The following is a 27,306-nucleotide window of genomic DNA, read 5'->3' on the forward strand; positions in this document are numbered from 1 at the left end:
GATTTACTCCCGTGGACGGGAGGGGAGAATCTACAAAATTGATCGTAGACTTAAGCTGTTCGAGGCAAGCACTGTTTCTTCGTTCTGTGTTTGTACAGAACCGAGCACCATGGGGTCCTGATCTACAACTAGAGCTGTTGCTGTAAAACCGACAGACCCCAGTCGTCGGCAGGCAGGATTGAATCCGGGGGCTCCGGAGCTAAATGCGTGAGCCTCTACTGCATCCACTGAAAGCCACATGGCCCTTAGCTGCAGGCGTAGGACAGACTCATTAATCTCTCAGTGGTCTTGGTGCCACTAGACGGGACAGAACACCACACCCAAGTGGTGTGTGGGTTACACTACAGTGCTATTGCAATACAAATAAATACGAACACTATTCCATTACTGCCAGTAATATGCCAATCCCCACCCACAGCCCAGTCCTTGGAGACACCCAGAAGATGCATAGTATTGATCATAGGGATATACTTGAACTGTCCTGTGAAGCAACATGTTGGCCCTCATTTCCTCACCAGCTTGCACCCTGCAAAGCCGCTCACCCTAGGGCAGTGTACTGAAATGCCCCCAGATCAGAAGGGGAGCTTTTTCAGACCCATGTTGCACAAATGACCACACAAGGTGCACAGCTAGGGAAGAGAAGGCTCATTAAGATAATTAAGTAACACTCCCAGTAGTGCCTCTTCCTTTGTTTCCACTGCTTATGGGATGAAATTTGCGAAGATGCCTAAGGGAGTAAAATCCCACCCTTACATTTTCTGGTTACAGTTTATCTTAAAGTTCCCGTGACAAGGGTGAAAGTGCTGCAGAGTGGAAAGGGTTAACCCTGCAGCTAGTCAGCATTCTTCTCTTGAAACTTGTTGACAGAAAATTGGGTTTTCGGCTCAGTGTAATTTTCAGGGAAAATGTCTGCTTTTCTTGAACACGTCGGATTTTTTTGTTAGGAAAATGAGAGCCGAAGATTTCAGCTGGCAACTGATTTTTGGGATGGTGTCGGCTCAGAATGGTAATTTGGGTGTTTGGGTTATTCGATGAAAGGGTTGGAGTTACCCCAGGGCAGCGACATAGCATAGGGCCACTGTAGACCACCGTATGCTGATCACGTGATGCTTACCTCTTCTGTTCATTCCCTCTGGGGCAGACAGGATACTGGGCTAGATGGACCTTTGGTCTGACCCGGTCTGGCCGTTCTTATCTTATGTTATGCTGCCCCTGCTGTACAGCCTTCAGCACTGAGGTCTTGTTGGGGTGGAGTGTGATGGGTGAAGCTTTGGTCTCACCCTGAACATTCCAGCTGTCCAGTTGAATTCATCTGTGTAGCTGAATTCATCTGTCTTCATTCAAACTCTGTTGTTTCTAATTTCCCTCCAGATGATCGATCATGTTAATAACAATCGCTCCTAACGCAGCAGGCCACAGAGCTGGGGCCCCTGAATGGGGGGCTCCGACCCTGGCTTGTGAAGTCCCCGCTGAATCCCTCCTTGCGTTACAGGGGTGGGGCTGAGTTGGGTCTGGGAGTGGGGGCTCCATCCATTGAGCTGTGGGGTCCATGACCCCCTGCCTGTGTCACAGAGCTGGGTCTGAGTTGGGGGGTCTGTGTGGGGGTTGCACCCCGTTGCGGTGAAGTTCCTGATTCCCTCCCTATGCCATAGACCCGGGTTTGAACTGGGTGCGTGAGTGGGGGCCATGAGGTTCATGATCCCCTCCCTGCGTCACAGAGCCGGGGCTGGGATGACACTGGAAGGGCGCATTTCACTCCTCAGTCTCACATTATAGAGCTTGTCTCTGGCCTTCCTTTGAGCCCGGAGCAGCTCAGGGGCAAAGCAGAGCCTTTCACTCCAAAGCCGTCCGTCCCTCTGCCAACAGGGCAGGTGGAGACGGCATGTGCGACTGGCAGGGCCGCTGGTTTTGGCTGGACGTATTCCTGGGGAGGTTTCATCACATGACATAATCCTTCATTAAAGATTAATCTTTAATGCCTAGAGACACCAGGACAATCCTGGAGGGCTGGTCACCCTAGCGACGGTGTTGCAGTGCCTTGGGAAATTACTCCCCCCCCCCTCCTCCCCGGGCTGCGATTGGCTCTGATGTGATGTAGCAGAGAAAGAGATGCTGCAGGAAGAGCATCCCTTCTGCATCCTTCCACTCCCCCCCCGCTCCCAGCTCCATCCTGGCACTTGCTGGGTGGATTTTGTCCTGGCACGTGATTGCATCCTCCCCCCTTTTTGCCTGGCTTCCTTCCCCCGTCCTGTGGAGTGGAAATGGTACAGTCCTTTCTCCAGCAGACTGGTAGCTCGGTGGATGTTGCTGGAACGTAAGAGCATCAGCACAGGCTGGCTTGACTGCAGCGAGCAAACCTATCACCAGGCGGGCACAAGAGAGGCAAGAGGTGTTCTCTCTCTGCTGCTCCTAGAGCTCTGCACAAGGGTTGGTGCCCAACTGTCGGTGTCCCAAGCAGGAGAGCATCATCCGTGAGGCACGATGACCCAAGGGAAGGTAGGTCGGGACCCAAACACCAGGCTAACCTTTCTACCCCCAAACTTTGCAAAGGGGGAATGGGACTCTTTCGGCCCAGGGAATAAAAATCGTAGCGTTGAGATGGAGCCGAGACCTGGGCGTCCTTGCACTGCCCTGCTGCATCGTGCATGAGTCGGGGGCCTATAACAGAAGGGATCCGGCAGGGAAATGGAGTGGAGGGTTATATCACCGGGAGGTTATAGGGTGAGTGTCCCGATACAGTCTGTATTTGTGCATAGCCCCATGGTATCCTGCCCGTGCCAAGTTGAGATCCATCCTGGCGCTTTGTGAAGGTTATTTTTTCTGTACCACCAGCAGGTTGGCTAAAAAGGAGAAGGTATAACCCCTCGTCCCCTGGCATGTAATTAATGGAATGGGGGTGGGGGGAAGGGGGTTGTGCTTTCCCACCCTCCCACCCACCCACCCCTCCGTCGAGAAATCAGTTGCCATGGCAATGCAGCATCCTCTGGTTACCACATATATATATATATAATCTTGGATACTTCTGGGCTGCAGGATTCTCTCTGGCTGAGTTTTAGTTCTGAGCCCACACGGACATGATGTGCTGTCACTGTATGTACCAGATCAGTGGCTGCCTAGATGTAGATGGTGGCCAGCTACCCCGCTGTCTGTGCTGCAGCCCCATATGAGCTGGTTACATAACCCCCGGCCGATATGTATCCAGAGGTTACATAACCAGCAAGAGGTCTGTCCTGGGACAGCGAGATATGTTTTCTTTCTGGGTCACTATGGCAAGGATGCTCCTTGATTGGCAGGGGGAGAGTCAGAGCCAGTATTCTGCATGTGGTCGGTACATGCTCTCTCTGATGGGATGCAGTGGGAGTCTGAATACAGGAGAGGGTAGATGCTGGGGTGGGTACCAGCTCCTTAGACAAGAAATCATTGCATGAAAAGACCATTTTGCAAGGACTCTGTTCCTCTTCCTCACCTTCCGTGGGCTTTTCCCCCATTTGAATGAGGTCATCTCATCCTGGCTCATGTGGCGTTGATGCAATGTCTGCCATTGGTTGATGAGGGACAGTTGTCATCTCTGATCGGTTTATACTGGTTTTGCCAGCTGGCGATTGGTTCTTGTTGTGCTGTGACGGATTTATAGTGGCTTTTTCTAGCCAATGATTGGCATTGGTTGAGTTCACCTGTCCCGTCATTGGTGCGGTCTGAGTTGAGATTGCCAGTGACTGGTGCACGTTGAGATGACACAACCAGTGATTAGTTGATATTGGGTTTATCTAGTTGTTGGCTGGTGCATATGGAGCAAGCTTAGCCTGCAATTGGTGCGTAGTGAGCTGGTGTAGTCTTTGAGTGGTGTTTGTGGATACAAAGCAAACTGTGGGGCTGGCATGTAATGGGCTGGTACCATCTGTAGCTGCTTTGCCCTGTATTGTGCTCATTGTCTCTCTCTATACAGGTACATATCCTCTCTATGTGGGTACATTTTTGGCTCTTTTATAATTTTGGGATTGTTTATGAGCCCAAGCCTTCTTCCCTTAAAGTCAATGACAAGCTATCGTTGATTTCAATTATCCTATTCAAGGATATTATTTCAGTAACTAGGATGGCGAAAGATTTCTTTTAAAAATAATAGCAATCATACTCATCATAATACCTACTTATATAGCACTTTTCAATCCCAGATTTCAGAAGGCTTTGTGAACTCGGTGAGTACCATTATCCCCGTTTACAGATGGGGAAACTCAAGCACACAAGAGGGGATGTGACTTGCCCAAGGTCACCCAGCAGGTCAGAGCTAAAAATAGACCCGCGTTCTCCTGGGTTCCAGCCCAGTGCTCTGTCTGCTAGGCTAGAATGCTTCCTATGCTGGGCCACGTCAGGGGTGGTGCAGGAATATTTAATCCTGACCCAGCACAGAAGTTATGGGCTTGATGCAGGAATTACTAGGTGCAATTCTCTAGCCCAGGCAATGCGGGAGGTCAGAATGGATGAACATAATGGTTCTCTCTGGCCTTCAAATCTATTATTTAAATGGTAGTTTCAAAGAAACTGCTGATGAAAGTGGATCTGCTTTATGTCCAATTGTATGGGCCCCATTTGAGAACAGAAACAGAAAGTTCCTGGAGTGCTGGCTTAGAGACTGATGACAGTGGACAAAAAACACCTCAGGGCTGATCTACAAATATATTTAAGGTGCCTAACTCCCATTGAAAGTCACTTTTGAAAATCCCACAAGGCAGCTATCTGCATCTTTAGGTGTCTAAATGCCTTTGTCAAGTCTGGCCCTAGGTGACTTTCAATAGGACGTAGGTTCCTAAATTACTGAGATGTTTCTGAAAATTTTACTCAGTGTAAAGTATGGAGGCCAGAATTTTCAAAACTGTCAAGTACAGCTGGTTGATTTTTTCTTGTCTAAACCTTTTCCTTGTGGAGGGGAGGGAGGATATTTTTTTTTTTTTTGCCCAAATGAAATTTTTCATGGGTAAAATGTTTGGGTTTTAGTAAAAAAAAAAAAAAAAAAAAGGGGGGTCGTGGTGATGGGAATGGTGGTTTCTTTTTCTTTGTCGAAAAAGTGAACTTTTTTGTAGGAAATGCAGGGGAAAAATCAATTAAAAAAAATGTCCCGTGGTCATTAATTCACATTTGGCATCCAGCGCTAGTGCCTAGTGATTTTAGGTGCCCACCATGAGATGCCCTAAGGCAGTGAGACTCAGACTGAGGCTTGGGAGCCGCAAGTGGCTCTTTAATGTGTCTCCTGCGGCTCTTTCCAGCACATGATATTAAAATACTGTGTGATTTAATTATTAACCAATCTAAGTTATTAACCAATCAGGATGCTTTTACTATGTTATTAACCAATTGTAGTTGATAAAATAATAATACGTGGTCAGTCATTTAGCTGTGAGAATAATAAATATATATAGTCTATGAAGCAATCAATTCACATGACTATGGCTTTTTTGGGTAATGTTGATCGCTAATTTGGCTCCTGAACCCCCGAGGCCTGATTATCACTGCTCTAAGGGTTCTGATGGACAGAAGACTCTCCCTCAGTCATTTCCACTGGCTGTGCCTCCTCTCACGCTCCGTTGCTTATAATTTATTATCCTCTGTCTCCTCCCCAACTGATTTATGGTTTTTTCCTCTCCTCCTTTCCTCTCTTTCTATCCCTGGTTTGCCCTTTCTTCCCTCCATTTCTCTTCTCCCGCTCCCCTCTTCTCTCCTTATATGTCCCTCGTTGGCCCTCTCTTCTCCTCCATTTTGGCCTCTCCCACTCCATATCTGTCCCTTATTGGCTCTCTCTCCTCCTCCATTTTGACCTCCTTCCACCTTCTCTTGGGATGGGGCCTGGCGTGAGGTTCTGTTCACCCTCCACTTTCCAACCCTGAATGTTACTGAGTGTACCGGACTGAATTCACCCAAAGGCAAGATCCAAAGCCCATTGAAGTCGATGGGTGTATTTCCAATGACGTTGATGAGCTTTGGATTAGGCCCAAACCACAGATGAGTTGCCATCTGTGATGTGTCAGCTGATGGTTCCAGCTGTGAGGTTGTTCTTATTCCCTGTCATTCTGTTGTGGCTATTTTAATCCTGATTTCTCTTTGCCACGCAGCTCTCTGTGAATAACAAGCCTCCTAACTCCGAGGGACAGCAGGGACAGGGAGAAAAGAAGGACAATGCAACCGCCCCCTCGGCACCTCCGACGTACGAGGAAGCAACTTCAGGGGAAAGGATGAAAACGGAGGCATTCTCCCCTCCACCGTCTGTGCCCCTCCACCCCAGCTGGGCTTATGTGGATCCCAGTGAGTACTCGCTTGCCCTGCATTGCTGTGAAATTCACTCTGCCAGTTTATTGTCCCTGTTTTACTGATGAGTGAAGCTGAGGTGCAAAGACTTGGCCAAGATCACAGAGCAAGTCAGTGGCAGAGCCAGAAATAGAATCTGGGAGTCCTGAACCCCAGGCCTCTGCTCGAATCAGTAGACTCCACTCCGTCTCGGAGCAGGGGATAGAATCTAAGAGTCCTGACTGCCACTCCCCTGCTCTAACCACTAGACCCTACTGTAGGGGTGGCCAGCCAGTGGCTCCGGAGCCACATGCGGCTCTTTAGCGGTTAACGTGCGGCTCCTTGTCTGGGCCCCGACTCCGGGGCTGGAGCTACAAGCGACAAATTTCCAGTGTGCCGGGGGGTGCTCGCGGCTCAACCCCTGGCTCTGCCCCGGGCCCTGCCCCCGCTCCACCCCTTCCCGCCCCCTCCCCTGAGCCGGCCGTGCCCTCGCGCCTCCCCAGAGCCTCCTGCACGCCACAAACCAGCTGATCGGGAGGCGCTGATCGGCAGGGCTACCGGTGGCGGCTGGGAGTGGGGGTGGGGGCTGCTGCTGCCGTGTTACTGTGGCTCTTTGGCAATGTACATTGGTAAATTCTGGCTCTTTCTCAAGCTCAGGTTGGCCACCCCTGCCCTACCCCCCTCTCAGAGTGGGGGACAGAACTGGAGTCCTGACTGTACAGCCCCTGGTAGGGCTGATTTCTTAGTAAGCGAATAGCTGGTTGTGTTATAGTGAATCTTGGGTCTTGTCTTTGGTGGCTGCATCTGACTCCTGGCTTGTTTGGGTTGAATTTCCAGGGGGGTGTGTGTGTGTATGGGGATTATTTCTGTTACATCCTGTAACTGCATCAGTAGGGCTCCGATGAGCGTCCATGGAGACCTCCTGCTGCAGGGAAGCACAGGGCTACTAAGTCGCTGGGCTGTTTATCTGGAGCTCCCTGGTGACACTTGCACCTTGACTGCCTCTGAATCTTTCTCCCTCATCCCCTTCTGCCTCGGTGAACATGTCCGTAACAGAGAGGCGATAAATAACCTGTAATTGCGAGTTACAAGGTTATAAATACACTGGGGGATTGCTTTGATCTATCGACTCCAGACCCATGCAGTTTATGAGCCTGGCAGGATTCCCACGCTGCAGTTGTGTGCCCGGTTGTACGTGCCATCATATGGAGTCCCCCCCACATAGCCTCTCCCTGGCAGCTCCCTTGCTGGCCACCACTTTCCTATTATTCCAGGTCCCTTTCCTCTTTCTCTGATCTCTCTGACCCCAGCCTGGCTGCAAGCTGGGGGATCCTATCCCCGGGCTGTGTGTGTGACGTTGCATTGTGTTGCATTGACAGGTACTGTGTGACGTACGAAGTACCTAGAGGCAAACCTAAAGGCACTGAGCGGCGCACAAAGATGCGGCTTGGTTTATTTTGGCGTGGCAGGCCAAACAGTTCCTGCCCTGCCCTTGAATAGGCAAGAGCACTGGGTTCCCCTTATTAGCAGAGTGGCCAGATCCTGAGGCTCTCACACAGGTTAAATTCTCATTGACTTTGAGTGTTTGCCTTGGTAAGCAGTGAGTTAATGGGCAAAGCAGGGAAAGAAGTGGCAGCATCTGGGAAGCAAGGAGGGAACAGCACGGGCTCCGGCTTGTACTTTCCCCTGAGGGTGCTCAACACCCACTCCGCCCCAGGTCCCGCCCCCACTCCACCCCTTCCCCCAGGCCCCCACCCCTGCCCTGCCTCTTCCCACCCCCGCTCCACCCTGGCCCCACCCCACCTCTTCTCCACCTCTTCCTGCCCCCTCCCCCGAGAGAACCCCCTCCCCGCTCCTCCCCCTCCCTCCCAGCACCTCTTGCACATTGCGGAAGAGCTGATCACGGCAGGCAGGAGGCGCTGGGGGGGGGGTGGGGAGTTGATCTGTGGGGCGGCCGGTGGATGGGAGGCGCTGCGGGGGTGGGAGTGAGCTGGTTGCCAGTGGGTGCTGGACCACCCGCGGAGTTGGCGCCTGTGGTGAGCAGGCTTAAATGGCAGGATGGCCTCGTGCAGGGGTGGTAAATTATTTTTTTGTTGAGTTCCAAATTTCTTGGTCAGGGTATAGTCAAGGTCCAGGCTCCAGAGAAAATAATAATAAAAAAAATAACAATAATGATAACAAGTAAATAAAAAGTTTTCCGGGTCTGTTCAAAAGTGTCTGGTGGTCCAGATTTGACCCGCAGTCTGCCTACCCCTGGCCTAGTGTTTAGGGTGTGAGCTAAGGATCTGGGTCAAGTCCCTGCTCTGCAACAGCCTTCCTGGGTGACCTTGAGCAAGTCACTGAGCCTGTCTGTGCCTCAGTTTCCCATCTGTACATTGGAGCTCATATAGCACCCTCTGGAGCGGTGTTGGGAAGATAAATGCATTATAGATGGAGAGGGGGGATTTGATAGCAGCCTTCAACTACCTGAAGGGGCATTCCAAAGAGGATGCAGCTCGGCTGTTCTCAGTGGTGGCAGATGACAGAACAAGGAGCAATGGTCTCAAGTTGCAGTGGGGGAGATCTAGGTTGGATATCAGGAAACACTATTTCACTAGGAGGGTGGTGAAGCACTGGAATGGGCTCCCTAGGGAGGTGGTAGAATCTCCTCCCTTAGAGGTTTTTAAGGCCCGGCTTGACAAAGCCCTGGCTGGGATGATTTAGTTGGGGTTGGTCCTGCTTTGAGCAGGGGATTGGGACTAGATGACCTCTTGAGGTCTCTTCCAACCCTAATCTTCTATGATTCTACGAGGCGTTCAGATTGCAGGGTAAGAGGAGCTGTATGAGAACCATTGGGAGGTGAGCTTGCAAGCCTGGATGACAGGGCAGGTGGCAGTGAGGGAAAGAAGGAGGAGAGGAGAAGCTCTTTGGGGAGATATGAAGCTGTGGTGCTTGACACTCTTGTGTGATGGCTGTGGCCAACCCCGCAGAGACAGAACAGGGCTAACCAGGTGAGTCTGTATAGCTTGAGCTGGCAGCTGTAACAGACTCATGTCCTCTCTGGCATGGAGGGGGGGGTGGGCGGGCAGAGCCGGCGCTAGGCATAAGCAGACTAAGCAATTGCTGAGGGCCCTGAGCAACTCAAGGGGGGACCCCATCTGCTTTTTTATGTCTTGCGTGTGGGGCCTCCCTCGAGAATATTCCTGCTTAGGGCTCCCAGTGGGCGAGCACTGCCTCTGGAACCGGGGGCAGGGCACACATTGACAAGGGGGTTTAAACCTTTGGAACTCACTGTCACAGGGGGTATCCTTGAGACCGGGATTCTAAAATAATAGACCATTCATAACATGTGCACAACATAAGAGAATTACAAGGGTAACAGCACTTCAGGCCGCAGAGCATATGACAACAGCTGTTCTTGAGGGCTCCCTGTGGACCACATGGTATTGCACAAGAGGCTCCATGCAAGGTGGTGTTTTTCACCTTCCCATGATGCCATGGGCACTAAGCTCACTGGTGGGAGCTGGGATACAGACTAGACAATTAATTGATCTTTAAATATTCATGGTAAATAGGCCCAATGGCCTGTGATAGGATGTTAGAGGGGGTGGGATCTGAGTTACTACAGAGAATTCTTTCCTGGGTATCTGGTTGGTGAATCTTGCCCACATGCTCAGGGTTCAGCTGATCGCCATATTTGGGGTCAGGAAGGAATTTTTCTCCAGGGCAGATTGGAAGAGGCCCTGGGGGTTTTTAGCCTTCCTCTGTAGCATGGGGCCCGGGTCACTGGCTGGAGGATTCTCTGCGCCTTGAGATCTTTAAACCATGATTTGAGGACTTCAATAGCTCAGACATAGGTGAGAGGTTTATTGCAGGAGTGGGTGGGTGAGATTCTGTGGCCTGTGTTGCGCAGGAGGTCAGACTAGACGTTCATAATGGTCCCTTCTCACCTTAATATCTATGAATCTAGATGGTTGACTGGGTTTGGCAAATCCAATCCCTGAGCTTGCTGTGAGTGACATTGGAGGTGGATTGTGTAGCATAGGCTGGTGCTAAGATGTGGTACGTTGGATTATGGAGGGCTGAGTTGAATTTACCCGCACCCTGGGTCTGAGGCCGAGAACAGAAGAGTTACTGGACTTCCAGCAGCGAGGACTGCAGGCTGAGGCATTTGGGAGACAGGGACTCAGGATCCTGGGTTCTATTTCTGGCTATGCCAAATGTTCCCCGTGTGACTTTGAGCAAGATATTTAGGCACCTACGCCCCTCTCTGTACTTCAGTGTCCTCATTTGTAACCTCCAGATGTTGACACCTGCCTGCAACACGAGGGGACTGTGGAGCTAAATTCGGAATTGCTTGTAAAGATCATGGAGAGCTTTGGATGGGCCGGGCTAGGGAGATGCAATATGGCCTTGGTAATCTCTTGGTAAACACTTCCTTCTCAGTGCCAGCGACTCTCTCCATTTCCCTGGGAGGTGCTAGAGAGGTGCAATATGCTCTTAATCTCTTGGTAAACACTTCCTTCTCAGCACCAGCCGCCTCACCAGCTACAAGATTTTTGTCATCTGTCCACACCGTGATTATTATCAACAGTGCCATCGGCTTCCAGTCAACTCACTTATCGTATTTACATCTCAGTGAATTATGTGAGATTGATCAGCCTCTGGCATTCATGGTACTTCTCTATCATCATTGTCTCTGTATGTGCCTGCCTGCCTATGTATCTGTCTAATTATGGTATTTCTCACTCTGTCTACCTGATCTGATGTACAGTATAGGATGGACTAATGGTTTGAGCACAGAGCTGGGAGCCAGAGATGACTGAATTCTAAACTTGACTTGTAGGCCTGTTCTGTGCCTCAGTTTCCCCATTTCGGTTATCCCTGACCCTCTCTCACTAGATGGCATTGCCTAGTGGCTAGAACACTGGACTGAGACTCAGGATGCCCAGGGTTTATTCCTGGCTCTGCCACTGGTCGGCTGGGTGACTCAAACAAGTCACTTCCCCTCCCTCAGTTTCCTCATCTGTAAAATGGGGATAATGATACTGACCTCCTTTGCAAAGTGCTTTGAGATCTAGTGATGATAAGAGCTAAGGATTATTATTCTGCAACAGCATCACTGGTTGCCACGGCTACTGTTACATCACCTCCTGCCCCCTACTGTCAACTCAGTCATCCAGATAGTCCCATGTATCTGAGGATTTCCCTGCTCTTAACCTTCCCATACATCAGGGGTGACATTTGCTGCAGGCCTGGCTCATGTGCACTAAACCTCAGTGATGATCCACGGGGCAGGTTTGGTTTTAGAATCATAGAAGAACCATAGAATCATAGAATATCAGGGTTGGAAGAGACCTCAGGAGATCATCTAGTCCAACCCCCTGCTCAAAGCAGGACCATCCCCAACTAAATCATCCCAGCGAGGGCTTTGTCAAGCCGGGCCTTAAAAACCTCCAAGGATGGAGATTCCACCACCTCCCTCGGTAACCCATTCCAGTGCTTCACCCCCCTCCTAGTGAAATAGTCTTCCCTGTTTGGGTGTCCTTATAGGCAAAAAGGGCCTCTTAATGAAGAGCTCTCCACGCAGGTGGTTTGGGAAAAGGTGTAGAAGGGACCTGGGTTCTCTCTGATCTCGGCTTAGTGCCAACTCACTCCATGACTGTGGGCGAGTCAGTCAGCCTCCCTGTGTGTAACTCACACCAGGGGCAGGGCAGAGGCCCTCCTTGAAAAAGCCGTCTGTGCCTCTGGGATGAAGTTATCTCCAGGGAAATGGGCTGTCACAAGAAGTGAGGCAGGCACCTGTTAATCTCAGGCCATTAGACAGCGCCAGGGGATTGCAGAGCTAGTTTAGCAGAGTGCTGTGGGTGACAGGGCAGATGCATCCATGTGGGAGTATTTAACATTCAGTGAAAGGTGAGGCTTCCGGCCATGGCTGGAAAGTAAGGGTATAATCTGAGGCCTCAGGGTAGCTATTAAAGATCCCATGACATAGTTCACCCCATGTCTTGGCCACACTTCCAGTTTGGATAACTGGTTTCCACTTCTATAAATTCGCCCCAGAAACAGGATTCTGCTCCGCCTCTTGTTTGCTGTTCAAGAGCTGCTGCCCCCCCCCCCGCCCCGGACACGTTTGAAACTTTCTTTTGATTTCATTAAAAACCAGTTCAAAAGCACGAAAAATGTTTTGACTGGATCGAGACAAACCAGTTTGTTGGATACAAACACATTTTTTCTTTTCGCTTTTCGACTTGCCGAACTTTTTCAAAAAAGGCTCGTTTTCTGTCCGCCCGGACACATTTCCCCGCTCCTCCCCCGACTTTTCAATCCATTCGTCCCCCTCGTCCCCCGTTGTCTACCCCCAAGCCGCAGGATACAGCCCGACGGTCAGGTCCTGGAGCAGCCTTCAAGTGGACCATTGATCTCCTGGCGTGGCAGAACTCGTCTGGGCTCAGTGGCCATTGCAGCCAGTGTTCCGAGGTTAACGGCTCTTCAGCTGAGTTTGTTGAACCAGAACGGGGACACACTTTTTCTTTTCTATTTTTGAGTTGTGGCTTCGTTAATCAACAGCTGCTTTTTTTTTTTTTTTATTACATTGGATTGTGACTGTTTATGTTGTCACATTCGGCAACTCCCAAACTGCTCGCTTAACAGACTTAAAACTTTCCATGCTCAAAGGGGAGGAAGGGGAAGGTTTCCAGAAAGGTATTCCCTTTCTAACAGTTACAGACCGCGGAGAATACAGGGCCCAGTGCTCAGCTCATCAAAGGTCTTTTTATGCCTCTCCGGCAATGTAAAGTGGACTCACAGTGGGTTTAAACTACCCCCTGAGAATCTGCTTTTGTGGAGGGCTTCGCCAGCTTAGGAGGTGGGTAGGGAGCCTGGCCAGAGGACACTATGCTGTGACAATTATCTCTTTTTCAGAGCCTATAGGGAGCCATGAGAGGTTAGGGTAGCCCAAAGGCTGCTCTAATATATACTGAGACTGGGCAGAGCCCTGCACAGTCCCAGAATACAGAGTGCAATGGTGGCCTAACGCCCTCTCGCCATGCCCAAGTTCAGGTAAAGATAATTAGGTGGGCAGTGTTCTCCAGGGCTCCCATCTGCGGAGTGGGTCACTGTATGACGTAAGCATTTCTGCTCCAGGACTCCCTCCGTGGGCTGAGGCACAAGGGTGTATGGGGCCATTTCTTCTTCTGTGGGACCCCCACCCAAATGTGGTACAAGAGAAGGTGACCTGGGGCTCATCCTTGGGGAGCATGAGGAGTTGCCTCGCTCGGCCTTGAGATCCCCATCCCCACAACACACAGCAGCTGAAATGTCTCCCAGCAGCCAGTTTGTCCAACGTCCTGTTGAAGGGACTCTTTCCTTCTGCTGAACGAAAGATGCCAGGCAGGCCGGTCATGTCCCACAGCTCCTGGTTGGCACCTGATTTCTCTGCCTCGGGGTGCGTTACAATGGAGAGGGAAGTCAAGCTCCGGAAGGCAACCGGTGGCTCTGCATTAAGTCCTGCCCGCCCACACCCTAGCATATGCAGTTGTTGCAGGGGGGCATGCTACTGTTCCGATCCTTTCGGGCCAGGGCAGGGCAGCTCCCAGGAGATCTGCACCTTTAGTTCTCCTCCTCTGCAGAGTGGCCCTTAACACTGTTGGAGCGTGGACAGCAAAACGCTTGTGCCTCTCAGCTAGGAGCTCCTGGGGAAGAGTCTTTTCTTCTCTTGCCCTTTCCTTCGGTCTTGATTTGTGTCTCAGGCCAGACATGGACTGAGGTAGGATCTGAGCTCAGGCAGGATTGGGAGGCAGTGGATAATTCGGAGTCAAAGCCACAGGAAGATGTCCTTGATATGGTTGGCTGGGTAGGAAGATCAAGGGCTCAGGAAGACAGGGTCTAAGCTGGGATGCCTAGCAGAAGTATCTCCCTAGGCTGGCAGTCCAATGTGTGTGGGAAACCTTGAGGTTTGTGTGTGGGGGGGAGTAATCCAGGCCTGCTATAAACTTTAATCCACCCCTGGTTTCAGACAACACCCCAGTGCCCCCTGGGGAAGAGGCAGGGCACAGTTGGGGTGAGGAGCAAAGCTGGGAGGTGTCATCTGATGTGCCTTTCTCTTTCCAGGTGCCAGCCCAAACTACGGCAGTGGAGGGTACCCAGGGGACACGGAGCTACTCACGACCTTCAACTGGGATGACAGAAATGTGCGCAGAGTTTTCGTCAGAAAGGTACCACCTGGGACAGCCTCCCAAGCTTATGTAGGGATGCGCCAAACCCTGGCTGAAGCTAATGGGCCCCAAGAGGAGGCGGGGAGGCGGCGGGGGAGAATGAAGTAAGACACAGCTCCACGGTCCCTGCCAGCACAATGATGCGCTAGCCTGGTGCAGGGCTTGGATGGCTCAGGCTGGTGAGACCCAGTGAGCGCCGTGCTGCAGGGCCTTAATGCTAATGTCAATCGGGGCACGTTCAGATCTGCGTCTGAGCTGCCTGGCTCAGGCCCACCTCTGCCCACTGTGGAGGGTGAGCCCCGAATGGTTAATTAACGGTGTCCTGTTGGATCCTGGTGATACCGCAGGGCCGTCTCCATCACGCGTTTGGAACACATGTTCTTCAGGAGTATTAGGGCAGCAAAATGGTTCCTGGGCCAGATGGCGTCAATCAGCATAGCTCCATTGAAGTCAATGGATCTGACCCCCAACTGGGGTAAATCTGTGGAGCTCCAGTGAAGTCAATGGGGCCAGATCCCCAGCTGGTGTAAATTGGTGTCGCTCCACTGAAAGCAATGGGCCAGATTGCCAGTCGGTGTAAATCACACAGCCTAATTGATGTCAATGGAGCCACGTACATCACCTGAGGAGCCGACCGAGGATTTCCATCAGCGGAGGCTCCAGCCTCCTTCCATAGGGGAGCATGGGGGCGGAGTCTGCCTCTAGCCAGGCGTGACTGTTGACCCGCACTGACAAGATGCTGTGGTTTCTCGTTTCAGGTCTATGCCATTCTTATGCTCCAGCTGTCTGTCACAGTCAGCATTGTGGCTCTCTTCACCTTCTGGTAGGTTTCTGAGTTAGCAACAATCCTCAGCTCTGACGTCTTACTTGTGCACATGGGTATCTTTTCCTTGGGTATCGGTCACTCAGGTCCTTGAGTAGCTTTCACTTGGTCATTATCAGTTACTTGGCTACCTGGATAACTTTCCCTTGAGTGCTGTCCGTCACTCAGGTACCTGGAAATCTTTTCCATGGGTATTAACTGGCATTGATACCCGTGTATCATTTTATTGAGCGTTATCTGTCACTCTGATACCTGGATATTTTTCCCTTGAGCATTGTCAAGTCAGCCCCAGATATGCGGGTATCTTTCCCTTGGGGAGAAGCTTATCTATACTCAAGTAAGCAGGTCTCAAGCTCCCTGTAGCTCGGATAACTTAGTGTTTTGGGTGCGCATAGATCAAATTACATTTAGATCTCGTACTAGATCACCGTCACTTGGAAAAGTTCAGCAACTTGACTGTGAAGTGATTGCTGTTCCGTGTCCCGTGAATGACCCCCCCACACTTTTCTTTCTCTTTCTCCTGCAGTGAGCCAGTCAAAGGTTATGTCCAGTCAAACCCAGCGTGGTACTGGGCTTCCTAGTAAGTATCTAATGCCTTTTCCCATTCAGAAATGGTAGAACCGATTGTGTATGGCTGAGTTTATTTGGAGGCATTTTTAGAGCCTGCTGCTGCTGAACACCTACCCCACATGCAGGAGAGGAAATTCACCTTTGAGACGAGAACAAACATGAGCTTGTGAAAAACAAGAAGTGTACACAGGAAACCTCAAAGTAACCTTAGCTGGAGTGTTTGCTGCTGTGCTGAGATGAGTGCAAACAAAACACTTAACGCTATCAAATGTACTGCAGGGCACTTTAAACAAAATATTGTTAGGTCCCACCAGGCAGCCAGTTTTGAAATATCACCGGTGTTGCTGAATTCAGTAGAAGCCAGAGCTGAGAGGATTTTCCAAGCTGCAGGGTGAAATGTTCAAAAGCGCCCAAGTGGCTTAGAAGCCTGACTCCCATTGACTTGAGGTCCTAAGTCACTTAGGCACCATAGACAAGTTTACTCATAATCTATCACTTTTTAAATTGATGAGAAAGACCAGGTGGCAAAATTCCACTGTGCCTTCACAAACAGGAGGTCAGACTGGATCAGAGGTGGGCAAACTATGGCCCGCGGGCCACATCCGGCCTGCGGGACTGTCCTGCCCAGCCTTTGAGCTCCTGGATGGGGAGGTTCATCCCCGGCCCCTCCCCTGCAGTCCCATGTCCTCACTGCTATTTTTAGTGAGCCAGTTAGGTCAAGCTAGTGTGGGTATGTCTACATTAGCTGCAAAATCACATCCCTGGCCGCTTACTTGTGCTTTGCCTGTTGCCATATTGGGGCCAGATCCTCAGTTGGTGTAAATGGAAGTCAAAGCTGCACAGATTTACACCAGCTGAGGTCTATCTTTCTGTCAGCCATTAAAGAATGCAACAAGTATAAAGGAGGAACGGAAAAGTACGTATGAGTCTGGATTGGAATGCACTGGATTCAAGCTCAGATCCCACCCACGGCGCATGCTGACCAGTCATCCGGCCTGAATAATCATGGAGAATGTATCTTTTTAGCTGAGCCCCGAGGTGTTAAAAATATTTGCCCATGTAGCATTTCCTGTGTCCTCTGCAAGGTTAGTGTCTGCATGCTGGCAGTTAATTAAGCAGGTGGAGTGTGAGATGCAAATGGCCATTAACAGGCCACGCTGAACCTGTTTCTTGTTAGTTCACACCCAAAACCCAGAGGTGAGAAACTAGCTTAGAGAAAGTTGGAGAAAGACCCAAAATAGCAGCAGAAGGAGGAAGCTGGTGATGATGCAGTGTTCATGCCCTTAAAGGATAACATGTTCTCCTTAGCACTGGGAGCAAGGTTTGGTAGATCTGAGAGAGCCCCTTTTGAGAAGTGTGGATTCAGATCCTGTTCCAGATCTGAGCTTCTAATTAGGACCCATACTTGTTATCAAGGCAGGTTCCCCAGATATCTCTCCAGCTGCCTTTCCATCTCCTGGCCTCCTCATTTGTCCATATTCTTCCCTCGCAATTCAGGGAACATACCTGATGCCAGTCAGTGTTCTTTTGCAACCCCTACTTTGGGGAAAGGATCCTGGATCATGGAACTTCTGTCTTTCCTTTCCTTTCCTTTCCTTTCCTTTCCTCCACTCTACTTATCTATTCTTTCTTTTCTTCCTTCCTTCCTTCCATCCACCCACACATCATGTCTCTCCGCTATCCATTCTATTGATCCTGTTGCTTTATTTATTCCCTCTGGGTCTGATTCCCATATATACTAAGAGCCCGTTACACTGCTCTGGCGGTGGAAAGGGGCCTTACGGTGGTGTGATTGTAAAGTCCACCCTCTTAAAGGTCTGTTTATACTGCCAGAGAGGCAGAATGAGGCCTGAGGGTAATGAGAATCAGGCCCTCTCTCTCTCTCTCTCCCTCTCCCCCTCTGTCTGTGGGAAGCCTCCTTCCACTCTTCCATGATTATTCCAGTCCCCAGCACTTTCTGTGGCTTCTTCCTGCAGGACCAGACCACAGATCTATCAATGGTGCATTTATCAAAGACTGTGAGGTTTGCCTCCCCGTTCACGTTCCTTATTTATTAGACACATGAGCGGCCAGTTTTCTGATTACCATCAATGCCTTTGGAACCTGCCTTCTCACCTACCGCTGGGTTGCCTGAGGCACTAGAGGTTATCGGTTTATTGTTACAGGATAGCTGTCGACCCTGTGGAAAAACACAGGGCCGTGTGATGCTCTGGGGAGGGATGGAGGATCCTTTTGTTGCTGGGAGAGGGTCAACTCTCTGGAGATGGTCAATTCTGGAGATGGTCAACTCTCTGGAGGCGATCAGCTCTGGAGATGGTCAACTCTCTGGAGATGTTCGGCTCTGGAGATGGTCAGCTCTGGAGATGGTCAACTCTCTGGCAATTTGGCTGCTTGGTTTGTGGACCAGTTTAAAAGGTTTTGGGCTCTGTGCGGTATTCTCCCCTCAGATTCCTTTTCTTGTTGAATTTATTATTATTATTATTACTTATTTATGTATTATTGTAAAGGAAGGAGAGTCTGGTGGTTGGGGCACTAACTTGGGATTCAGGAGACTTGGGGCTGAGTTCTTGCCCTGCTACAGACTTCCTGTGTGACCTTGAGCACGTCACATAGGCCTAGATCCTCAAAGGTATTTAAGTGCCTAACACTAGGTGCCCAAGTATACCTCTGAGGATTTGGGCCTTCCTCCCTCTGAGTCCCAGTTCCCCTTCTGTGAAATGGGGGTTTATAGCACGGTTCTGCCTCAGAGGAGTGTTGCAATTGGAGACTAGGGCAATGGATGCCATACAAATACCGTAGGGTATGTCTACACTGCAAAAAAACCCCCGCCAGTGCTGAGTCTCAGAGCCTAAGTCAACTGACTCAGGCTCGCCCTCCGGGACTAAAATAGCAATATAGACATTCAGGCTCAGGCTGGAGCCTGGACTCTAAGCCCCACCCCTCTTGCCAGGTTTCAGAGCCCGGGCTCCAGCCCAAGCAGGGATGGTCACACTGCTCTGTTGAGCCCCGTAGCACTAGTCGAGTCAGCTGACCTGGGTTCTGAGACGTGCTGCCATGGCGCTCTTTCTGCAGTGTAGACGTACCCTAAGAATAGGTCTTAAACCTCCTCCTTTCTCCAATCTGGATCTGGATGGTAAAGCCATTTCCCAGGGTGTTCTAAGGGAGTTCGGCTGTATAGCACCCTGGTGCGTCAGCAGCAAAACGCAGCAGGAACAATCAAGCCCGAGAGCGCTCCCTCTCCCATGTCAACCGCATTCAACACCAGGTTCTTCCTCCGTCACCCATCCTGTGTGTCTCTCTTCTTTCTCACAGTGCAGTGTTCTTTGTGACATACTTGATCCTGGCTTGCTGCTCCGGACCCAGGTAAAATACTTCCTTCTGCTTTAAACAACCCAACGAACTGACGTACTGGTGCTTGCCTATCATGGCTCCAATCCCGTATGTTCCTGACTCAAGGGCTGCAGCACAAGCCAAAGTTGTATCTCCGAGCAGACGCAGCCCAGATTCTGCACTGTCTGTAGCAGAGGGGTTGCAGGCATGTCTGAGTGCGGCGGTATAGCAGGGGTAATGCAGTTATGTCTCCTTGCCAGAGATTCACGGGGGCCACGTGCTCCTAGCCAGCAGACATGATGCAGCTGTGAGCTGGTGCACGGAGCAGTTGTGTGTTGGCGCATGGCGTGGTTGTGTGCTGACACACGGGGCAGTTGCAAGTCGCTGCATCAGAGCTGCAACTTGGGAGGAAAAGTCAAAGTTGGATTGTGACTATAATAGCAGAGGTGGTGCTGTTGCATCTCGGTGATGCACCGCCATAGATGCTGTTTATTATTATAGGGTGAAAACGCTGCCGTCTTGTCCCAGAGCTGGGGATTCCTGGTTGCTTCGCTGTAATAAAGCGGATCCATCTGTGTTGCAACGTAGCAGTCCCCTGGGTGCAGCGCTATAGTTACCCAGCAGAATTAACGTCCCGTTGCCTCACCGGCATGTGCTGCACGTCTAATTAATTATGTAATTCGCGTTATGCAACCCCTTATGCAGTGCCTTTAAACCACTCTGTTCTTTGGATAGTGTTGCTGACTGGCTCTTTTCACCTCACTTGCAGGAGGTACTTTCCATGGAACCTGATCCTCTTGAGTATCTTTGTAAGTAGGGTACCTGCACGGTAACTGACCTGCCCTTTTGGAGTGTCGTCAATTTCACAGAGATTAAGGCCTCCAGAAGGGACCATTAGGATCATCTTGTTCACACAGGCTGTAGAGATTGGCCCAGTAATTGCTACCTTAAACTCAATCCCTGCTGGTAGAACTAGATAAATTGAGAGGGGGGGGGGAGCTCTGTAAAAAAAAAAAATAAATAAAATTTAGGAGGAGGCTGGCCCAGTGGGGCAGAGGGGTATCTGGGTCCCATGCAGCCATGTGGAACTATGAAAGCATCATTCTTAGCCCTACGCATTGGGATGTACCCTCTTAAACCCCGCTTAGAAGGTTAGCATTCATCATCCAGAAACAGTCTCCATTAGGGCACCTGTTAAAGAGGTTTCGCTGCCTTCTTGACCACGCTGGGTGCCACGACTGGAGGAACTGAAAGACGTCTGCAATAAATGGGTGCCTGTCTCTGGACGGAGCCGAGCATCTGTCCGTAGTAAGCGAATGCAGTTTGCAGCGCCGCCGTAGCTGAGGGGGTGGATGGGGAGCAAAATGGGGCCAGATTCAGGAATGCCAGTTTCATCTTGGTTCCCAGCCTGTGGGATTGCAGCACCGCCCCATCGCAGCTGCCAACTCCGGTCTCTGGGTCGGAATAGCTTCTGCTGCCCCTCCGTGACTCCTAAGTGGTCCACATAACTAGGGTTGCCGACACGGTCATATTTAAAAACTGGACACTCCAGCAGGAGTGCCGGAACCTCCCTTGCACCCCTTTTCCTCCTGAGGCCCCACCCCTGCCCCACCTCTTCCCCCCAAAGCCCTGTCCTTGCCCTAGCTCTTCCCCTGAGGCCCCACCCTCGTCCACTCCTCTTCCCCCTTCCCCCAGTCACTCGCTGCTTTTCCCTTCCCACCCACCCCTTCCCGGATCAGGAGGGACTTGCCTGCAGAGTCGGGGCTGGGAGCTGCAGCCACCCAACGAAGGCAGGAGGCAGCCCTGGATGAATAGGGGCTGGAGCGGGTGGTGACCCGGTGTCTCTCCACCTCTTCTACGTGCAATAACCGGACTGTGGGTGTCCGGTCAATAGATCTGACCGGACACTGTCAGGTCCCCTTTTCAACCTGACTTTCCAGTTGAAAACCAGGCAACCAGCCGACCTACAAGTAGCCTCACCACTGGGATAGGCCTGGACGAAGCCTACAGCCTTAGTGGCCAAGGGAACTGGAAAGCCTTCTGCAAGACCACCATTCTGCCTTCACCCCCCTGCCTCCATGAAGGACAATTATGGGACATCTCTGAGTAATTATTCATGGAGTAACTAAGTGCGTCTCCCAGTACTAACGGTTTCTCTTTCTCCCCCCCATCCCTAGACTCTCTCCATGTCCTATCTCACTGGAATGCTCTCCAGGTAGGTCAATCCGTTAGGCATCAGATTTCTTTTCCTTAGTTCGGCTCCATGTTCCAGCTCTTCCCTACAGCCCCCTGCCTTGGCTTCCCACGTTAGAATGATCTGAGCAACACCGGCCCTTTGTTCCTTTCTGAGCTGCTAACATAGCCAAGCAAAACCTGACCCTTCCTTTGACACTAGCTGCGACCTCCGGAGGAAGCCGGTGTGAACTCCATGTGTTTTGCCAACAGCTGGCTGTGGGAAAGCTCAGATCAACTCCAGCCCCAAAGAGAGCCCGCCCGCCACCACGCGTCGTTGCAGCGGCATTGGCTTTTGGGGAGTCCACTGCCACTCCTGTTGCGGCATTTCCAAGCAGGAGGTGCTGTCAGAAGAGGGGTGGGACTGCTGGCTCAGGGCTCTGCCATTCCCATCCTCTCCCAGCCGCTGTGTAGGGAGCAGAAGAAGTGTCTCTGGGACAGTCCCACCTCTCTTAGTGCAAAGCACAGAGGGACTATTAACAGATCCAGGCTCCTGCTGGAACAAAGAGGGATCGAGGGAAGCAAATTGCAGGCTCAAGGCTGGCCATGCCAGCAGTTTTCTTCCATCTATAGCAGAAGGAGAATCCACACATCAGTCATTTCTCAGGCTTTTCCATACCTATCTAGCCAGGAACCCCCACTGTTTATGCAAAAAGAACAGGAGGACTTGTGGCACCTTAGAGACTAACCAATTTATTTGAGCATAAGCTTTCGTGGGCGACCGCCCACTTCATCGGATGCATAGAGTGGAACATATAGTAAGAAGATATATATTTATATATACATAGAGACAACATGAAAAGGTGGAAGTAGCCATACCAACTGTAAGAGGCTAATTAATTAAGTTGAGCTATTTTCAGCAGGAGAAAAAAAACTTTTGTAGTGAGACTCAAGATGGCCCATTTAGATGGTTGACAAGAAGGTGTGAGGACACTTAACATCCATGCTCAAATAAATTGGTTAGTCTCTAAGGTGCCACTAGGACTCCTTTTCTTTTTGCGAATACAGACTGACATGGCTGCTACTCTGAAACCTGTCAATATGTGTAATGACCCAGTCACTGTTTATGGGAAGAGCAGGGTAATCTCAACCCCTGGTGCTTGTTTGCCTGACCCTTGCTTTATCAGCACACCTCTGCTAAGCCCCCCTGGGAGCTCCTAATTAGCTCTCTCCTTCCATCCATTTGTGGGATCTAATTAGAAATGGGGTTTCTGTGTTCCTTTTGCAGCTATTACAATACCACGTCAGTTCTCTTGTGCCTAGGGATCACAGCCTTGGTGTGTCTTTCCGTCACCATCTTCAGCTTCCAGACCAAGGTGAGACTATCCCAGCCTGTTGGGCAGGGGATGCATCTCAGAGCGGGGAGGGAGATCTTGGTAGGGAAAGAGGAGCTGACATTCATGCAGCAAATGGTTTGGCCAGGAAGTATGTATCTGGGAAAGCGGCTAAAGGCCATGGGGGTGTACAGGAGGGAATGTCTGACAGGGATGGGGGTTGTAGTATGGGTCCTGGGGGGTCTTGGATTTTGGGTGCAGTGGGATGACAATGCTGAGGTGCATAAGGATTGGATATAGGTGGGGAACTGTATAATAATTATAGGATTTGGAGTTATAAGGTCCAGAGTGTGATGGGTGCTAGGCTACAGGATTTGGGGTGTAGGTGGGGTATGTTGAGTCCTGGGCTATAAGGTTAAGGGTACAGGATTTGGGGTAGGCTATAAGAGTGCTGGGCTATAAGAGAGGGTTTGGGGTATAGGTGTGGGTATGAAGGGTGCTGTGTATAGGTGGGGTCTGATGGGTGCTGGGTAGGGGGCTTGGGGTTGAGACAGGGTCTGATGGGTGCTGGGGATGGAGTTTGGGGTCTAGGTGAGGTTGATGGGTGCTGGGTACGGGATTTAGGGTATAGACAGGGTATGGAGGGTGCCAGGTTTGGGGTGTAGGTGGGGTCGATGGGTGCTGGGTATGGGGTTTGGGATATAGGTGGGCTAGTGACTGACAGGGCGATGTGTGTGATGCTGGGTGAGTGGCTGGGCAGGGGGCATGAAGGAGCCAGCACCTTGTCGCTGAGTCCTGCCCTATCAGCCTTCACCTTGCCCACCGCCAGCGCCCCGAGCCAATCAAACCGACGGCCCCTTTTTACCTCCACAGTTTGACTTCACCTCCTGCCAAGGTGTCCTCTTCGTCATGCTCATGGTGCTGCTCTTCAGCGGGATCATCCTGGCCATTCTCCTCCCCTTCCACTATGTAAGTGACCTCTCCTCTCTGCGGACCCCAGGCTGCTCCCATGGTGCCTTCTCCACAGGGAGGAGGTGCTTGCTGCTCAGCGTCAGATGAGGATGGCCCATGGTGCAAACCACGATGCAGCCTGATTCCTAGTTAGGAAGGACAGCCTCTCTTATTTGGGCATGGGGGTTAAAGGTGGGGAAGGACCTCCCTCCCCCACTTTGGCTGCTTCCTTGTCCTTCTCCAAACTCCGGGCTAAGCTCATCCCTTGGAGTAATTTGGATGCGTCTCCTGCTGGAGTCAACAGGTTCTGATCTGAGTTACAGCTGTGTCTACCCAATGGCGTCACACTGGATTGACACCAACGTAATCCAGATCAGAGTGACTCCGGGGGTACGTATGTGATCTGAGCAGCATTGCCTCTGGAAGGAGCGAATATTTCCCTCTAGCGGCCTGTAAGTGGGTGTGTCCCTCTAGCTACCCATCAGTATGTACATAGGCGCTGACTCTGTGCGCGCTCCGGGGCTGGAGCACCCACAGAAAAAAATTCTGGGTGCTCAGCACCCACTGGCAGCCCCATGGGTCAGCACCTCCCTCTCCCGCCCTGCTCCTCCTGCCCACTGGCGCTCCTGCCGAACAGCTCCTCCCCCTCCCTTCCAGCGCCGCCCGCCCGCCGTGATCAGCGGTTCCGCGGCCTGCAGGAGGCGCTGGGGGGTAGGGGAGGAGCGCGGGCAGGAAGAGGTGGGGGAGGGGGTGGGAAGAGGTCGGGCAAGATGGGGGCTTGGCGGAAGGGGTGGAGTGGGGGTTGGGCCTGGGGCAGAGCGGGGGCAGGAGGAGGGGGGGCGAGGTGGGGGCTTGGAGGAAGGGGTAGAGGCGGAGCAACCCCAGGATCTTAGTAAGTCGGCTCCCATGGGTGTGTATGTAACTATTGCTACCTTTAGCCACCCGTAAGTGGATACATCCCCATAGATGCCCATAAGTAGGAGAAGTGTGGGGCATCTATGGGGATGTATCCACTTACGGGTGGCTAAAGGTAGCAATAGTTACATACACACCCATGGGAGCCGACTTACTAAGATCCTGGGGTTGCTCCGCCTCTACCCCTTCCTCCAAGCCCCCACCTCGCCCCCCCTCCATTGTCGGGCTCAACGGGTAGTGATCAATGGCTCCATGTCTAGTTGGCAGCCGGTATCAAGTGGAGTGCCCCAGGGGTCGGTCCTGGGGCCGGTTTTATTCAATATCTTCATAAATGATCTGGAGGATGGTGTGGATTGCACTCTCAGCAAATTTGCGGATGATACTAAACTGGGAGGAGTGGTAGATACGCTGGAGGGGAGGGATAGGATACAGAAGGACCTAGACCAATTGGAAGATTGGGCCAAAAGGAATCTGATGAGGTTCAATAAGGATAAGTGCAGGGTCCTGCACTTAGGACGGAAGAACCCAATGCACAGCTACAGACTAGGGACCGAATGGCTAGGCAGCAGTTCTGCAGAAAAGGACCTAGGGGTGACAGTGGACGAGAAGCTGGATATGAGTCAGCAGTGTGCCCTTGTTGCCAAGAAGGCCAATGGCATTTTGGGATGTATAAGTAGGGGCATAGCGAGCAGATCGAGGGACGTGATCGTTCCCCTCTATTCGACATTGGTGAGGCCTCATCTGGAGTACTGTGTCCAGTTTTGGGCCCCACACTTCAAGAAGGATGTGGATAAATTGGAGAGAGTCCAGCGAAGGGCAACAAAAATGATTAGGGGACTGGAACACATGAGTTATGAGGAGAGGCTGAGGGAGCTGGGATTGTTTAGCCTGCAGAAGAGAAGAATGAGGGGGGATTTGATAGCTGCTTTCAACTACCTGAAAGGGGGTTCCAAAGAGGATGGCTCTAGACTGTTCTCAATGGTAGCAGATGACAGAACGAGGAGTAATGGTCTCAAGTTGCAGTGGGGGAGGTTTAGATTGGATATTAGGAAAAACTTTTTCACTAAGAGGGTGGTGAAACACTGGAATGCGTTACCTAGGGAGGTGGTAGAATCTCCTTCCTTAGAGGTTTTTAAGGTCAGGCTTGACAAAGCCCTGGCTGGGATGATTTAACTGGGAATTGGTCCTGCTTTGAGCAGGGGGTTGGACTAGATGACCTTCTGGGGTCCCTTCCAACCCTGATATTCTATGATTCTATGATTCTAGGCACAGCGAGGCTAGACAAACGAAGTGATGGCTCAGGGTGATAAACGAAGACTCTGAGTGAGCCAGAACCCACAGTAATTTGCCCCTTTATCAGCATTTTCCAGCCGCTGTAGAATTTCCAATGAGGATAAATTGCTGAACGAGAGCTCCCGCGGGGAGGGGGTGGGCGGAAGCAGACACAAAGGCTTGGAGTTTGGGGGCGCCGTCACAATCAATCGTGTTAATAATCGGGCCACCAGGAAGTGCAAACAGCTGAGCTGCCAAACCTCCCATGGGTCAGAAGCAGCTGCCAAGCGCGGGCGAAGGCAAAGGCAAGGAAGACTGGGGAGTCGCCCGGGGTGTCCTATCAAGGAATGAAGCATTCCAGCTCCCCACTCAGAAAAGAATTGCTCCAAGCCACTGTCCGTTGGTGTTGCTGATTGGTTCAAACCCACTGGGTGTAAGATTGGAAGCTCTGTGGGGCAGGGACTATTATATTGTTCTGCGGTTGTCCAGTGCCTAGCTCTGTGGGGTCCTGGTCTGTGACTTCAATGCATATAACAGTAATGAAAATAACGAATAACTCCCCGATATCCAGTCCTGCAGCGGCCCTTTCTCCTCCCCACAGCATCTGAGTAACTCCCCCTGAACCCCATGGAGTCACTCTGGATTTACATCAGTGTCACTGAGTAGCAGCGACTTGAACTGCTTTGGGGAAAAAAAATCCCCTCCCCACCCCTGCTTTGCTACTGCAGAGTTGAATAAACAGCCAGACCTTTTAAATCTCGGAGCTGAATATCAGCTTAGCGATTGTATTCAGAAAAAGCTAACAGATAAACTCAGGAAATTGCCCGTAGCTGGTTGACACTGGGAACTGAAGGAGGTGATAGACAAGCCAGGTGCTGTGGGCAAATGTGATTCATTGTATCTAGCCCCATCCAGGGGGCAGCAGTGTGCCCGAGTGGTGGGCATACTAGACTGGGTCTCAAGAGACCTGGGTTCTATTCCTCCTGCTGGGTGATCTTGGGCAAGTCAGGGCCCCTCTCTGTGCCTCAGTTTCCCCATCTGCAAAATGGGGCTAATGATCTGGCCCTCCTTTGCAAAGTGCTTTGAGATCTACAGTTGAGAAGAGCTAGTTTATTATTATGCATCTAGTTTTCTCATCTAGTCCCATACACATCTATCTAGCTAATTTTCCTTCCTATGCACTGAACCAGATTATGTCCTAGGGATTTTTGGGAGTAGCAGCCCGGAATACCTGGAGGTTCAGGTCTCCCCCCCACACCCCTAAATCCTCTAAGCCGTATAAAGCTCCATTCCCTTGTGGGTGGATGTCAGCCGTCAAAGATGGACATGGGGGACTTACTAGAAATGGCCCCAGTACCGCATTTCAGACTGTCCAATGTTGAGAAGTGGTGAGTAAAGAGCTGGGGTTGTGGTTCAGGTCCACATCGAGAACTAACCCCACATTGGAGGGCATCAAGACTGGGATTTT

At 51.2% G+C, this 27,306-nt stretch overlaps 1 protein-coding gene across 2 annotated transcripts in view; it reads left to right on the forward strand.

The window, feature by feature from the left end:
* Nucleotides 1–2,233: 2,233 nt before the first annotated feature.
* The window catches only part of FAIM2 (Fas apoptotic inhibitory molecule 2), a 36,171-nt gene continuing 11,098 nt past the window's right edge, over nt 2,234–27,306 (forward strand). Inside the window, exons 1-10 of one of the 2 annotated variants that reach the window (XM_084610264.1) lie at nt 2,234–2,496; nt 6,105–6,294; nt 14,368–14,471; nt 15,230–15,294; nt 15,821–15,874; nt 19,177–19,227; nt 19,964–20,003; nt 21,372–21,409; nt 22,655–22,742; nt 23,574–23,669. In XM_084610264.1, coding sequence (XP_084466390.1) covers nt 2,482–2,496; nt 6,105–6,294; nt 14,368–14,471; nt 15,230–15,294; nt 15,821–15,874; nt 19,177–19,227; nt 19,964–20,003; nt 21,372–21,409; nt 22,655–22,742; nt 23,574–23,669 — 741 coding nt within the window. In that variant the 5' untranslated portion in view covers nt 2,234–2,481. Of the gene's footprint in view, nt 2,497–3,867; nt 3,947–6,104; nt 6,295–14,367; nt 14,472–15,229; nt 15,295–15,820; nt 15,875–19,176; nt 19,228–19,963; nt 20,004–21,371; nt 21,410–22,654; nt 22,743–23,573; nt 23,670–27,306 lie in introns of those variants that run through there. The other variant, XM_084610265.1, reaches the window with a different exon arrangement.

The sequence above is a fragment of the Lepidochelys olivacea genome (genome assembly GCF_965140295.1).
Source record: "Lepidochelys olivacea isolate rLepOli2 genome assembly, chromosome: 20".
Taxonomy (NCBI): Eukaryota; Metazoa; Chordata; order Testudines; family Cheloniidae; genus Lepidochelys; species Lepidochelys olivacea.